The sequence below is a fragment of the Schistocerca nitens genome, chromosome 4 (assembly GCF_023898315.1).
Source record: "Schistocerca nitens isolate TAMUIC-IGC-003100 chromosome 4, iqSchNite1.1, whole genome shotgun sequence".
NCBI lineage: Eukaryota > Metazoa > Arthropoda > Insecta > Orthoptera > Acrididae > Schistocerca > Schistocerca nitens.
This window is the reverse complement of record NC_064617.1, coordinates 535,433,760-535,450,209: the sequence shown is the minus strand read 5'-3', so window position 1 is coordinate 535,450,209 and position 16,450 is coordinate 535,433,760. Positions and strand designations below refer to the sequence as shown.

Below are 16,450 nucleotides of genomic sequence, written 5' to 3'. Positions count from 1 at the left end.
TTGGAAGTTGTTCTTGTAAGTGTCTGTTCTATGATTTTCTGAATCTTTCCATCGATTCTGAATTCTTCCGTGGTTTTAAAGAGGGTTTCACAGTCTATTGAGTCGTAAGCTTTCCTGTAATCGATAAATGTAATTACTGTATTCCTGCGCTTTCCCATTTGTAGTATTGTCTTTAGCCTCCATATCTGTTCCGCACATGATTGCCCTTTTCTGAATCTGGCTTGATATTCGCCAAGTAGTGGATTCACCTGGGGTTCTATTCTGTTTAGAAGTGCATTGGGGGAAGGATTTTGTATGCCACTGGGAGCAGAGAGATTCCTCTGTAGTAGTTGTTGTTGTCAGTCTTGTCACCCTTTTTATGTAACGGGTGGATCAGCATGCATTTTCAGTCTTCTGGTATTTCCTCTGTCTCCTATATGTCTTAGATTAAGTGACGAAGTTTCTGTGTCAGTGTGGGATTGTTCAGTTTCCAGAACCAGTTTCCAGAGTTCTGCCATAATCCCATCTTCTCCTGGTGCTTTGTTGTTCTTGAGCTGCTTGATTGTCACCATAATTTCTATGAGATCTGGGGCTTTTGAGTCCAAGTGTGTGAATACTGGGGGTGTGAAGTCAGGTTTTTCCTGTGGTGGTTCACTGTTAAGAAGGGAGCAGAAATACTGGGCTAATATTTTACTGCTGTTTTCTGAGTTTCCAACAAGCCATCAGATCTTTTGAAGCACAGAGTGGGTGCTTGGTATTCCTGTAGGTTTTCTCTAAAGATCTTGTAGAAATTTCTTGTATTATTTTTGTTGAAATCCTGTTGGGTTTTTTGGAGTCTGTTGTTATCATATCCTCGTTTTTCTTTTCGAATCACCTTTGCAGCCTGGTTTTGAGTTCTAAGAAAGTTGTCCCAGTTATCCTTTGTTTTGGGGCTGTTGAATTTTTTCCAGACTGTTGTTTGGTTGTCTATTGCCTGATCACAGGCTGTGTTTCACCAGCGGTGTATTCTGATGCAAAGGGGGGGGGGGGGTATAGTTTCATTCATTCCTGAATTTTCCTTGTTAGTTTCTTCCAGTCTGTCATTATTCCTGATTAATTTGTTTGATGATTTGTGCTTTGTTGAGTTTCAGGTATTCCAGATCTGGCTTCATGTTTTTGGGTGGATATTTTTTCCTTCTACTGGGTTGAAAATTTGTCTTTATTTGTAGAAGATGATGGTCTGATTCAACAGCACCTTTGCGAGGTCTGACATTTAGAATTTTTTTCATATTTTCCTTCGAAATCATGAGGTGATGAGTTTGGGTTTCACCCTGCCTTGGATTGGGTGATCTCCATGTGGTTAGCTTGTGTGTAGGTTTTTGAAATTGGGTGCTCATTACTTTAAGTCCAAAATTCCTGCAGAAGTTAAGTAGTTTCTTGTTGTTCTTGTTGGTATGTTTGTGTTTGGTACAGGGGCCTGTTATATCTCTGAATTATTATTATTATTATTATTATTATTATTATGTTATTATTAATATTACTAACAATACTTCCACACATGTGATGCAGTTGTTTCTTTATTCTATTGTCCCTTTCTTTATGTTTATTCTGTGAAATTACAAATGTACTCAGTAGATTTGCTACTTCAAAAAGAAGTAAAGTGAAAGCAGACTGCCAAGAGGACATTGCTATAAACTCCAAACAGCCCTTTTACATGTTACAAACATTTTGTCCCATATAACACTTTCATGCATAATATAGTAAAAAACAAATAAATAAATAAAATATGTTTACGAGATTTCCATGGGAACTATGCACATCAGTGGCTCACAGATACGCTTTTCTTGTGCTCTGGTAGTTCTGATATTACTTTTAATTAAAGTTTACACTTGTTCTGCTTAATGACAGCACTGAGTACAAACCAGAACAAAGTTTTGTTTGATACTCTATCAACATGCAACGTGTGGTACAAATATGAGTGTGTCACCTGGAGATTTGGGCATCAGTTCCGAGATATCTCCTTCAGCTTCCTATGACAAAGTACTCTAGAGACCATGGCTTATCACAGAATGTCTAAACTCTCAGTCTGTATCTACATAAAAACTTGGTTTGCCATGTGTTTCTCACTTGGAACCACAACTTTTGCTAACATCATTTTGACTCAGTTGGCTCATGATCTCTGCCTACCATTCTACCAAGAGCATCTCTCCTCATTTTCCTTTCCTTTACCTGTTTTCCTATTGCTTTTCATCGAGCAGTGTGATGCTAAAGAGTGCTTATCTGCTCTTTATAGCAAAACACACTCCTAGCCTTATTGATGGACTTATTAAGTTTAATAATGATTATTGCAGTCGTGACATGATCACTATTCCCTTCCATATACCGACACTGTTGACAAAGTCAGCTATGTTTGTAACTACAAGACCAAAAATGTTTCCATTTCATATGGGCTGTCAAACTACCTGCTCAAGACAGTTTTCAGATAATGTGTTCAAAACTACTTCACAAGACTGTATGTCTGTACCACCTGCAATGAATCCATAGACATTGCAGTCTCCACTGTTTTTGAGTGATTACCACTATTACTGCCAGACTACAAGCTTGCTGCATGAATGTTATTTCTCTGTATATCACCCCCCCCCCCCCCCCTCCCGCAACCCTATGCCTTACTGATGTGGAACACTGCCATTCCCAGTTCCAGTGTCGTAAACACTATTCTTTCTTCCTTCCTTTATTCCCAATATCATACTGATGCCAAACCTCCCACATTCTTGAGCCAACCACATTCTGACTCATTACTATGCCTCCTTGGAAGGGCAAATGTACAACTGAATCTTTGAAACTGTCAACGGTATCCACATAGCAGCATCCTAAACTAACTTTGTTATGGCCAGATAGACACTTTCAGTGTCAGCCCTGCTCCCAATCCTGCATCATGTGAATCATTGCACCAGGATCTGAGCAAACACATGGGTAAAGGTATTTACTTGCTGTCGGGAATTAGGCACATGGGGGAGGGCGTGTTTACTAGTTGTCAGGAGCTTCAGGGATAGGTGCGTTATGGAGTCCCTTACAGAAAAGGCATCCCCGGATGGAAAGAAATCCAATGTGTGCTTGATATGTCTGCCAGGGCATCTCGTCTGAAATGTGGACAAGGCTCTCATGTGGCTATCGAGAGTGCAGTCATCTGCAAGTTTGGCTCAAGAAGGCACCGATGATGTCTGTCACTTGGATTCAGAAGCCATCTTCAGTTCATACAGGCGACTGGCAGAATGGGGGCTAGCAGAGCTCAGAATTTGCACATTCCCAGTGTTGATTGGGGTCCTTTTGCGTTGGAGCCGAGTAGAGAGTCTCAACCAAAGGCTCTGTCAATTCTGTGATGGTCTTGGATGCAGATTTCTGGACCTGCGTTATTGGGCGGAGAATTGTAGGATTCCCTTTGATAGGTCAGAAGTGCACTATACAAAGGAAGAAGCTAGTAAGATAGCAGAGTACTTGGGAGCACGCCCTTTTTTAGGCTAGGCGGTAGCTTGAGCTTCTGTGATGAATGGTCACCAGTTGATACACAGTGTGTGAAATCAGACCACAAGCAAAGTAGACATGTCAACTGTCAAAATTTTGAAAGTAAATTGTCAAAGTATTCATAAAAAAGTTACTGAATTTACTGACCTCCAGGAAAATTGTTGTGCTCAAATTATCCCCGGAACTGAGTGCTGGCTGAAATCCAAAGTAGAAAGCTCCAAAATATTTAGTGAGGCTTATAATATATTTCGAAAAGAGAGATTAAATGCCACAGAAATGGGAGTGCTTGTTGCAGTTGATAAAAGTATTATATCTACTGAGGTTGAAATTGAGACTAACTGTAAATTGATGTGGACACAAGAAACAGGCATAGAATTTTTTATTAATTACTCAGGTTAATTATTGGATGTCTTTACCAGTCACCAGATTTTGCTGTGACAGTTTTAGAATTTTTCGAAGCAAGTCTATGTTCAGTAGCATGGAAATACCCAGACCACATGCAATAGTGGCTTCAGGTAACTATAATCTAGTAGTGCTCCACAGCAGCAAGACATAGGGTTGGGGGAGGGAGGGATATTCAGGGACACAACATTCATGCACCAAGCTTGTAGTCTGGCAGTAATAGTGGTAATCACTCAAAAACTGTGGAGATCAAGTGGAGGAAGTGAGTAGTCTCCAAAGCCTCTTTTACAAAATCAACTTTCTTTTATCAATTAACTACTCAAGACAAGTGACTGTACCGCAGTGTCCCTGGCATGTATTTCCATAGTACGTCTTGTCTATTTTTTTTGTTTACAAGTCAGTGCCAAACTAGGGTACATGACTGATTTCCGGAAGTTGTCTTAAACAATTAATTATGTCTTTTTATGCTTAATGTCATTGTATGCTTCTAACATGCTTTGTTTCCTATGGAATTTATGTACTCTTTTATAAAAATGGAAATGAAATTCAAATAATTTGAACGCCTGCTAAAACACTCCATTCGAGTCAGGTGATGCCTGTGACCTCACTGGCTAACTTGATGCTCCTACTGTCATAACGCTAGTCAACAGTGGTGTCTTGTTTTGGAATTTGCTTTTCGGAAAATGGATTGCAAATTTTATGTAGTACCATGATGTACAAGTAGATCTACTGAAAAGTCTACATCTACTTCTACATCTACATCCATACTCCGCAAGCCACCTGACGGTGTGTGGCGGAGGGTACCTTGAGTACCTCTATTGGTTCTCCATTCTGTTCCAGTCTCTTATTGTTCGTGGAAAGAAAGATTTCTGGTATGCCTCTGTGTGGGCTTTAATCTCTCTGATTTAATCATCATGGTCTCTTCGCGAGATATACGTAGGAGGGAGCAATATACTGCTTGACTCCTCGATGAAGGTATGTTCTCGAAACTTCAACAAAAGCCCGTACCGAGCTACTGAGCATCTCTCTTGCAGAGTCTTCCATTGAAGTTTATCTATTATCTCCATAACGCTTTCGCAATTACTAAATGATCCTGTAACGAAGTGTGCTGCTCTCTGTTGGATCTTCTCTCTCTTTTTTATAAACCCATATCTGGTACGGATCCCACACTGGTGAGCAGTATTCAAGCAGTGGGCGAACGAGTGTACTGTAAACTACTTCCTTTGTTTTCAGACTGCATTTCCTTAGGATTCTTCCAATGAATCTGGCATCTGCTTTATCGACGATCAAATTTATATGATCATTCCATTTTAAATCACTCCTAATGCCTACTAACAGATAATTTATGGAATTAACTGCTTCCAGTTGCTGACCTGCTATATTGTAGCTAAATGATAAAGGATCTTTCTTTCTATGTATTCGCAGCACATTACACTTGTCTACATTGAGATTCAATTGCCATTCCCTGCACCGTGCGTCAGTTCATTGCAAATCCTCCAGCATTTTTCCATTGTTACAACCTCTCAATATACTGCAGCATCATCTGCAAAAAGCCTCAGTGAACTTCCAATGTTATCCCCAAGGTCATTTATATATATTGTGAATAGCAATGGCCCTACAACACTCCCCTGTGACACACCTAAAATCACTCTTACTTCGGAAAGACATCTCTCCATTGAGAATGACATGTTCCATTCTGTTATCTAGGAACTCTTCAATCCAATCACACAATTGATCTGATAGTCCATACGCTCTTACTTTGTTCATTAAACGACTGTGGGGAACTGTATCAAACGCCTTGCGGATGTGAAGAAACACGGCATTTACCTGAGAACCCGTGGCTATGGCCCTCTGAGTCTCATGGACGAATAGCAAGAGCTGGGTTTCACACGATCATCTTTTTTTTGAAACCCATGCTGATTCCTACAGTAGTCTCCAGACTAGAACATAATGTGTGTTCCAAAATTCTACAACTGATTGACGTTAGAGATATAGGTCTATAGTTCTGCACATCTGTTCGACGTCCCTTCTTGAAAACGGGGATGACCTGTGCCCTTTTCCAATCTTTTGGAATGCTACGCTCTTCTAGAAACCTACAGTATACTGCTGCAAGTAGGGTACAAGTTTCTTCGTGTACTCTGTGTAAAATCGAACTAGTATCACATAAGGTCCAGCGGCCTTTCCTCTTTTGAGCAATTTTAATTGTTTTTCTATCCCTCTGTCATCTATATCTATATCTACCAGTTTGTCATCTGTGTGACAATCTAGAGAAGGAACTACAGTGCAGTCTTCTTCTGTGAAACAGCTTTGGAAAAAGACATTTAGTATTTCGGCCTTTAGTCTGTCATCCTCTGTTTCAGTACCATTTTGGTCACTGAGTGTCTGGACATTTTGTTTTGATCAACCTACCGCTTTGACATACGACCAAAATTTCTTAGGATTTTCTGCCAAGTCAGTACATAGAACTTTACTTTCGAATTCATTGAACGCCTCTCGCATAGCCCTCCTCACACTACATTTCGCTTCGCGTAATTTTTGTTTGTCTGCAAGCCTTTGGCTATGTTTATGTTTGCTGTGAAGTTCCCTTTGCTTCTGTAGCAGTTTTCTAACTCGGTTGTTGTACCACGGTGGCTCTTTTCCATCTCTTATCATCTTGCTTGGCACATACTCATCTAATGCATATTGTATGATGGTTTTGAACTTTGTCCACTTATCCTCAACACTATCTTTACTTGAGATAAAACTTTTATGTTGAGCCGTCAAGTACTCTGAAATCTGCTTTTTGTCACTTTTGCTAAAAAGTAAATCTTCCTACCTTTTTTAATATTTCTATTTATGGCTGAAATCATTGATGCACTAACCACTTTATGATCGCTAATTCCCTGTTCTGCATTAAATGTTTCAAATAGTTCAGGTCTGTCACCAGAAGGTCTAGTATGTTATCGCCACGAGTCAGTTCTCTGTTTAACTGCTCAAGGTAGTTTTCAGATAATGCACTTAAAAAAATTTCACTGGACTCTTTGTCCCTGCCACCTGTTATAAATGTTTGAGTCTCCCAGTCTATATCTGGAAAACTAAAATCTCCACCGAGAACTATAACATGGTCGGGAAATCTACTCAAAATATTTTCCAAATTTTCCTTCAGGTGCTCTGCCACAACTACTGCTGAGCCATGGGGCCCATAGAGACATCCAATTACCATGTTTGAGCCTGCTTTAACTGTGACCACCCAGATTATTTCACATTTCGGATGTCCGTCAATGTCCTTTGATACTATTGCACTTTTTATCGCTATAAACATGCCTCCCCCTTCACTGTCCAGCCTGTTTCTGTGGTATACATTCCAATCTGTGTTAAGAATTTCATTACTGTTTACATCTGGTGTCAGCCAGCTTTCCGTCCCTAGTACTATTTGGGCATTGTGACCATTTATTAATGAGAGCAGTTCTGGGACATTTCTATAGATGCTCCTGCAGTTTACTATTACCACATTAATATTGTTATTCCCTGTTGCGTTTTGCCCACTGCTACCTTGTCGCATCTCAGGAGGCATCTTGTCGGGCCTAGGGAGGGAATTCTCTAACCTAAAAACCCACATGTCCACACCTACTCTGCTACCCTTGTAGCTACTTCCTGCGTGTAGTGCACGCATGACCTATTCAGGGGGACCCTACATTTCTCCACCCGATAGCGGAGGTCAAGAAATTTGCACCCCAGATCTCCGCAGAATCGTCTGAGCCTATGGTTTAAGCCTTCCACTCAGCTCCAAACCAGAGGACCGTGATCGCTTCTGGGAACGATACTACATATAGTTAGCTCAGATTCCACCCCGAGAGCGAGGCTTTCTGCCTTCACCCATTCCACCAACCACATGTATGAACTGAGGATGACCTCTGAACCCAGAAGGCAGGAGTCATTGGTACCGACATGAGCAACAATTTGTGGTCGAGTGCACCAAGTGCTCTCGATTGCCGCCGGCAGGGCCGCCTCCACATCTCGGATGAGACCCCCCCGGCAAGCAGACAGAGTGAACACTTGCCTCCTTCCCTGACCTTTCCGCTATTTCCCTAAGGGGCTCCATCACCCGCCTAACGTTGGAGCTCCCAATCACTAATAAACCCTCCCCCCCAGGTGCCCGCTTGGACCTTGCTGAAGGAGCAGCCACACGTCCACTCACAGGCAGAGTGGGTGACACCACAAGGCCAGCCTCCACATTGACCCTCCGCCTCCTGTGACGTGAACACCGCTGAACCCACCATTCCCCTTGGGGAGAGGGTGGCCCAACCGTGCCCGGTACCTGCGAAGATGTCTCGACAGCAGGGACCATGGGTGAAGCACGTAACACCTGGGGTGTACCATGCAACGCACCAGACTCCCCACTGTCACTACACTCCGAGGCAGCAGCGTGAAGGCGGCTGACCGCGGCCATGAACACGTTCAGCTGTTTGCAAACAGTGGCCAGCTGCTCCTGCGTTCATACACAGGAGTCACACACCCTATCCATAATAAGAAATCAACAATTTACTGTAGAGTGTTAATCAACTTTTAACTAGACTGCTAATTCACTAAAGGCAGCTGATAGCTGACTAAACTGTGGTTACCAGACACTTCTTGTTGGAAACAATGAAAATAAGCACTAACGGTCTCTGGACTGTATTCAAAACAGACACGGAATCTATGGAACACTGTTACTGGTATTTGAAAATTAAAGCTTCCTAAAAGCAAAAACACACGGAAAAAGAAGTGACAAGTATGAAAAACACAGTTAATACTTAAATTTACGTAGCTTGCAGCACAGCAGATGTGAAGCAGATGGCAGTTACCACGACACATTTTTGAGTGTTCCAGAGAATGAGTTGATGCATAAAATGTGGTTGCAGTGCACCGGCAAATTGCTACCACGTCGACACACAAGTTCATTGAGTTAATTAAAAGTGTGTTGCACTGTGAGGTTAACATTTACGTATCCCCGAGGTATGCTCTCCCACTGTTAGAATGAAGGATAGCGTCATTCAACAAAATTAAACTCCTAATGAAAATTGTCTTTTTACCTAACTACATCTCAGTTATTCAGTAGCTCAGTTGTTAGTGCAATAAACTGTCGAATTTTATAAGACATGTCCATAGATCGATGGTTCGAATCTAACCCAAAAGAACATTTTAACTTATTCGTAAAACATCTTGACAGTCGTCTCATATGAAATCCAAATCACAATTTATGAGACATCACCACACCGATCAGAAACAGAATAGTATTGTGTTTTCCTTGCTGTTTACATGTGCTTAATCTGCAATCGCAGTTCACACACGTCATGCTCAAAATGATATTTTCTAGTTAATGTGACCATACAATTTTTTCTTTATTAAAAATTATTTTTATCTTTGTGTTGTGTAGCTAGGATTCTTATTGTTTAAACTTCTGCAGTTTCATCATCGTACATAAAGATGAAGTAAGTCTGTTTCAGACGCTAACATTAATTTACCCTCATAAACATCACAGTCCTTACATTTGTGTCACCTGCATGTTGTACGTGCTTTATATCTCTTCGTGTAACCTCGTCATCCCACACCTCATTGTATCGTGGATGTATGGCTATATTTTCATTACTAGTGGTGCTTTCCAAAAAAGTGAATTGTTTGTTCACAAAGTAAATGCCTTTATCCTCTGTAGTCCATTTCTTGGACTAAGACTATTGTGAAGCTATATATAATACATCCCACAACTGAAACAACTGCTACAATCAGTTTGTGCCAAACCTATTTTTGTGTTTCACATAAAACTTTAAAAATATATACGAACCTTCCAGGAATCGAACATGTGACCTCTTGCATTCCAGTCATATGCGCTATCCATTGTGCCATGATAGGCCTGACAGATGAGTACCCTTTACACAGGAAATTGGCACTAAGTTTTACCAGGAATAATTTTTTTGTGATTTGGGTCATAGCTCATGACTGATAGTTGACAATCTAGTTATAATATATGGACCCATTTGCAAAAGTTCTACTAGTCCCTTGTTTTGAGCGAGTTTAATGATGTTGCAGGGAGCAGGGAAAACAGGGTCTGTTGTTGCACATATCACCCCTCGGTAAATGCATGGAGCATAAATGATCAACTTTCACAAGGCCCTGAATAGCTAAACTGTTTTTGTAGTAAAAGTACGTAAAAACCTTGTAACTTCAGCTAACACTCCTATAACACAAGTATAGCTTCTTATCACTCCACCAGAGCATCAACCAGCAACAGAGCATTTTCGATCATATGACCAGATCTTGATATTTAATGATTTTTAAGCTTTAATTACACAAAAAACAGATATTTTGTGAGAATATTGACTATAAATGCTATTTAAATATTATAATCAATCAGAATAACAGCAATCTAACCATATTTTTAATGTAGGAAAATAGCCTATTGCATATGTTGTGAGAGGTGCTGTGCTGTGCTATTTAGCAGTTGAGTGGTGAAAGTGATGGTATGAAGGACTATCCTTTGATGAAACAGTCAAAATATAGTAACAAAATGTAGGAACAAGCAATGATAATAGAGTTTATTAATGACCAAAGTGGAATTCATAGTGGAAGTTCTTGTCAAAGACCATGCAGTAAATTCTTTACATTCCTCAGAACTGAAGGAATAGGAAAAGTGTCAGCCAAACATTTCAGAACATGTACATGTATTTGCTTGAGAAAATATATACTTGCAAATGCATAAAACAGTATCTGGAACACAGTTAAAAAATCTTTTTATTTTGTCTTTTGTGCCTTATTACCTTTCTAAGTGCCAAAATGTATCCAAAAATATTTTTCTAGTCAAATAATTCTTACCTTTTGACTGTTGACATAATTTTCATTAGAACACGTTTATCTGTTTACATTCTTATTTATGCGTAATGTAGGTGTTTTTTTTTAACTCACTTTTTGGTTTCAGATATTTCACTTCTCCTGTAGGAAAACAGTAGTAGGAAAAACTACCAGGACCTTGTCTAACTTTTTAATGCATCATGAAAACAAATCAAACAACACAATAAAGATTAAAAAGACAAGCACAAAATCTATTTCTATAACAGGAGTGAACTCGGCCAGAGCAGGTTAACTTGCAATGTTAGTAGATGTCCCCTTAGTTCCATGGTTTTGGGCAGTGTGCAGCATACTCGGAAATTTAGAACTCCACACTCGGCACAATTTATAGATCATTGATGTTATACACACACTAGCATCATGATTGGTTGCTGATTTGCGTGTATTTTGAGTTGTCAATTTTGACCAGAAAGTCACTGGTATAAAACAGGCTTTAGATGCAAGGACACTGCAGACAGTTGTGTGGGAGCTCTATTCATGAAAAGTACAGGACCTTTCCAAGTGTTCATTGGATCATTGTAACCAATTTTGGCACAGCAACCAATGGGGAAGCCATGGCAGGTCAATTTGTGAAGTTTGAGAAACAAGTAGAAGGTGGGTGTATGAGGAATTGCTGTTGTGAGAAGAGATGGATTCAGATGACAGGTTTTGTGATGAACCCAATCTTTTGAGTAGCTGCTGGAGTACATGTTAGATTATGAGATGGGATGACTTTTTTTAGGGAAGAGTGATATTGTGAGAAATAGGTGTCAAGGCCAGGACTAGCTTTCATTTCACAGATATGATATTAGTCTCATTGGAAGGCTTCGGGGAAGGAAGGTGAAGTGCGTTTGGAGTTGAATTCCTGGAAAGTTACTGGGTCTGACTGGGCAGAAGATAGTGATTGAAAGAAAGTTGTAAATTTTCTACATAAAGTGTTATATGTGTTTTTAGTTTACTGTGTTCAGGCAGAAGGTGGGGAAATGCAGCCATTGAAGGGCATGAGGCATGACAAGGATAAAAGAGGATCCTTCACTAGTCCAGCATGGGTAAACTTGGTTTTGGTCTTTTGAGGGGACTGAGACTTCTTCAGGAGTCCATAAAACATGTTGATGACTGGGTGGGCAGTGTGGAGTGTGTGTTTAGATTTTAAGTAGCTGAGATCTCCCCCCCCCCCCTCCCCCCCCCCACACACACACAAAGAGAGGCTATTTGGAATTTGCTACAGCTATTGGAGGGCAACGTTCTGTCCTGAAATGGGATGAATGAAATTACTGTCTTAAAGTAAGAGGTTTTTACCAAAGGAGCAGAGGTGTTGAAGTCCCGGCTTAAATAGTGTGATTTTGTAGATTCAGAGTAATGATGCTTGGAGACTGAGGCAAATAGAAAAGATCTTCGTGAAAGGATGGTTGGCAGCCACAGTTACAGATTTAAATTTTAAGTCCATTAGAAGAGGTACCAAGCAGCATACAAGATTTCAGAAAGGTTATGTAAGACTGTATTTGTCCTAATATGCATGTAAGTTTGTGGAAATGGCTGACGTAGAATAGGCAAGGGTCCACGGTTTGACTGGTAAGAGAGAAAATGCTGTGAAGAAGGCATACAAAATGAAAAAGCTATTATGACAATAGTTTTAAAAAGAAGTAATTGCAGTAATAATGACTAAAGTATGTAACACTATGATCTGGCCCAAAGTACAATGTGATGTAGATTGACCAACGGCAGCATTCACATGTGGTATGGAAAGACATTCCACCATCCTTTTTCAGGTTTCTAGACATTGTAGGTGCTGCTTCTCTTTCAGATAGCTCCTAAATCAATCTCTGAGACTTAGTGCATCCCATTCTAGTCCTTCTTACAGAAAACATTGCCAGTGCTGAGAACTCAACCCTTAACTTGTGAAGCATTGAGTGGTTACTAGGTGGAAAACAGATACACTAAAAAAGAGGAAACACTGAAAAAATTAGTTCTAGATAGAAAACGAAAGACAGTAACAAAAATAGGAAAAAAGCAAGTTTCAGGGATGAAAGTGGACCATATCAGCAAAATACCACATCAATGGTAATTCCAGAATAAAGGAAAGCAACCATTGTCCTGTAGCTGATAGATGTGTGCCATATAGAAACATTTAACAGTTTAGTGATCTTACAAGCTTCAAGGTTACCTCTCTCTTTCTTTTTCAGTAAATACATCACCATACAGCCTCCCATCAGTAGATGCATCACCATACAGCCTCCCATATGCACCTACCTGTACCTGTGATAACATTGTTTGTGAGTGGTTGTTTATGTTGACTGGTGTGAGAAGAGACAAAAGGCATGTGGCAAATGGATAGTGGTAATATGTATGGGGCATGAAAAGGGGGGAGGTTATAGGAGGCATGATGGAGGTGGAGACAAGTGGGTCTCCATAGAAGTAGCAAAATGAGGTCCAAAAAGATGACATTCTCCTAATCTGGTATTGCCTAGTTCTTGAAAAATGCAACCACATTCTTCGCAACATTGTCAACCACATTTTGATGTCTTCTGGGACTATGAATGTAAACTTTTGAGTCCTCATTTTGATACATCTGTTGAGACCCATATGTCTTCCCCTCGTCATGCCTCCCATTACCTCCACATACCCTCCTTGTCTCATACATCTTACCAACTCTCTATTACAACTCACTTTTCCTCTCTCTCCATTACTGTCATCCTGAGTAACTGTCCATAGACATTCAGTGTTGCCACTCGTAGGATGTAGGCATTTGAGTGTCTTTATTTAAATGAGAGTATTTTTGTTCTAGAAAAAAGGCATCAGATCAAAAGCTAGTAATACTTCTGCACTGTTATCTGTGTTTATGTGCAATGCATCAATCAGTGAATGCTAGTCTCTCCTAATTTTTTATTGTTTCCATTATGAAATTTGCATTTGCGGAGTTCTCGTGTATCAGTGGTCATGCCCTCTTTGATAGGCCAGTGGAGCAGACAAAATATTGTGTGTGTTATATTCATGAGTATAAGGAAAGTACTCCCACTGTAGCCACTGCCATTTCATGTTCTGTATTATCATGATCTTGCTACTTGGCGGATTGTATTTGGCTGTCTAACATGGAACTGCTCTTGTATGTTGTAGTTGCATACTGACTAGAGAAGAGGTGAACTTCGTTAAGTTTTGTGGCACAGTTATACAGATTTTACATTTTAAATAAAATATTTCGTTTGCATAAATCAAGTATTTCGTGTGTATAATGTAGATTAAAAAGTGTTTAGATTTGTGTTAACTTTCTTGGACACAAATATATATATATATATATATATATATATATATATATATATATATATATATATATATATATATAACAGAGGGAAACATTCCACGTGGAAAATATATATATATATATATATATATATATATATATATATATATATATATATATATATATAAAGAAAGATGATGAGACTTACCAAACAAAAGCGCTGGCAGGTCGATAGACACACAAACAGTGTCTATCGACCTGCCAGCGCTTTTGTTTGGTAAGTCTCATCATCTTTCTTTTTAGATATATTTTTTCCACGTGGAATGTTTCCCTCTGTCATATATATATATAAACACACACACACACAGAGATATATATTCATGAAAGGTGTTACTTTACACTCAGAAACTTATATTTTAATTGTCACTATAAATAAAACCACTTTTTTTTCTCATTTACTACCTAGGATGTTACCAAACTATCAGCAGTTGCATACCGAACAGTATATTTACTTCTGCTGGTCATTGCAAATAATTTTGATGAAAATACAATATGCTGCATGAAGGGATTGAGTGATCTCATTGGCTCGGTGCTAGATCATCCAACAATAGTTGATACGTATTGGAAAACAAGAAAAAATCATGGCCTGAGGCTTTTATGTGAGCTTCTTGCTCTCAAATTTCCCATCGGACAATTCTTACCATTTGCTAGAGTTGTTCAGGCATTATCTTCTGATAGTGCAGACAGTGCTCGGAAGGTATGTTTGTTATGAACACAATTTTTTAAAAGTAATTGTAGTTTTCAGATTCATTTATTGCTTGCTTAAATTTTCAGATACATTCAGAGTTAGTGAGGATGGAACGGTTTGGCGATATTGTAAGTGAAGAAGATATGAACAGAAATATTTGTCAAGAATCATCGGACACTTGGAGACTTCAGGGCACTAGAAAGCCAATGAAATTCTCAAATTTCCTTCTTCAAAACACTCGAGGTACATTCATTGCACCTCCGTTAATCAGCTGGCATGTTGAGAATTTCAGTTTTTATGAAGCTGTTTATAATGAGCAAAAGGCCCTGGTTGAAGAGGTTTGTATGTATAGTATATTATTAATACATTGAGTGAATGTTGATGATCACAAAACTCCGTGATGAATGTAAAAGCCTTATCATATTAACTTTATCTTGCAGTGCTTTGTACAGTTTTTGTTACTTAAACAAACTTACTACCTCTGTATGACATTTATTATTAGATTAGATTCAATTTTCGTTCCATAGATTCAAAAATGAGATGATTTTCATGGGTGTGGAACATGTCACAAAGTATAAAATAAAAAAAAAATAAAAAAATTAATTAATTAAAAAAAACAGAATATTTGAATATAATACTCTCTTTCCTGGTGATTTGGTAGGAGATTGTCAAAATATATGAATACATTACAGTAAACTGGAACTACTAATATTTACAGAATTAATACACTTGTCAGAATTAAACATAGTTATGCACTTTAATAAATTTATCATACACAGAATACCTAATCTTGTTTGTTGTGACCAAGTGCTGTCAAAACTGAAATCTGACAGACACTGTTATGTAAACTGCTCTAACAGTCCCTGTTAAAATATCCATCTATGAAGTCTTTCCTTCTCATCCCGTCTGGTAAGTCTCTCCTGACCTGGGATTCTGGGTGACTTTTTTGACGTCTACTCCTTTTCCTAAACCTTTCCAATCCTTTGCCTTCACCCCTCTTCCTTCCCCTTCAGCCCTTTTGCCAGAAGAAGAAGCCATTGGTTCCAAAAGCTTGCATGTGTGAAACATATATAGATGTTCTCCTGACGCTGCTTGGTGAGTATATTTTACATTATATTGTAGAAAATTGATTATTTCTGTATGTGATTTGTTATTTATTGCAAACAAAACAAACTTAACATTTGGCGATGTAACAGATGAGAGGTCATTAATGTGCATGAGAAAAAGCAACAGACCCAAGATGGAACCTTGAGGAACACCAAATGTAATTAATTCCCAATCAGATGTAGACTTATTGCTTACTCCACAGGTATTTCACAATGGCATCCTTTTTTCCTGTTAGTTAGGTAAGACTCCAACCATTTTGCAGCACTGCTGATGACACCATAATATTTTGAATTACTTGAGAGAGTATGCTGTGATGCACACAGTCAGACTTTCGACAGGTCACAGAAAATGCCAGTAACCTCTAATTTGTTGTCTAATGAATTAAGTACATTGTCACTTAATGTGTAAAAAGCCTTCTCTATATTGGAACCCAAACTGTTCTATTGCATTTCAGAATTTGAATGTAGAACGTGGCATACTGATGAACTGTTCATTACGTGGGGGTAGAACTAAAGAAGAGAAGCCATCTATGTAGGTGATGCATATCCCTCCTCACACCTCTTTCTTATCACCATCTTACAAGCTGTTGCTCTCACTTTTAATATGTTAATTCTGTTTTACACTGGATCACAGAA

The 16,450-nt window shown here is 39.1% G+C and overlaps 1 protein-coding gene across 1 annotated transcript in view; it reads left to right on the top strand.

The window, feature by feature from the left end:
* Positions 1-16,450, top strand: part of LOC126251312 (nucleoporin Nup188) — a 255,349-nt gene that overhangs the window by 98,617 nt on the left and 140,282 nt on the right. The window contains exons 7-8 of the mRNA XM_049951637.1: positions 14,427-14,717; positions 14,795-15,046. Of these exons, the coding sequence (XP_049807594.1) occupies positions 14,427-14,717; positions 14,795-15,046 (543 nt within the window). The remainder of the gene's footprint in view (positions 1-14,426; positions 14,718-14,794; positions 15,047-16,450) is intronic.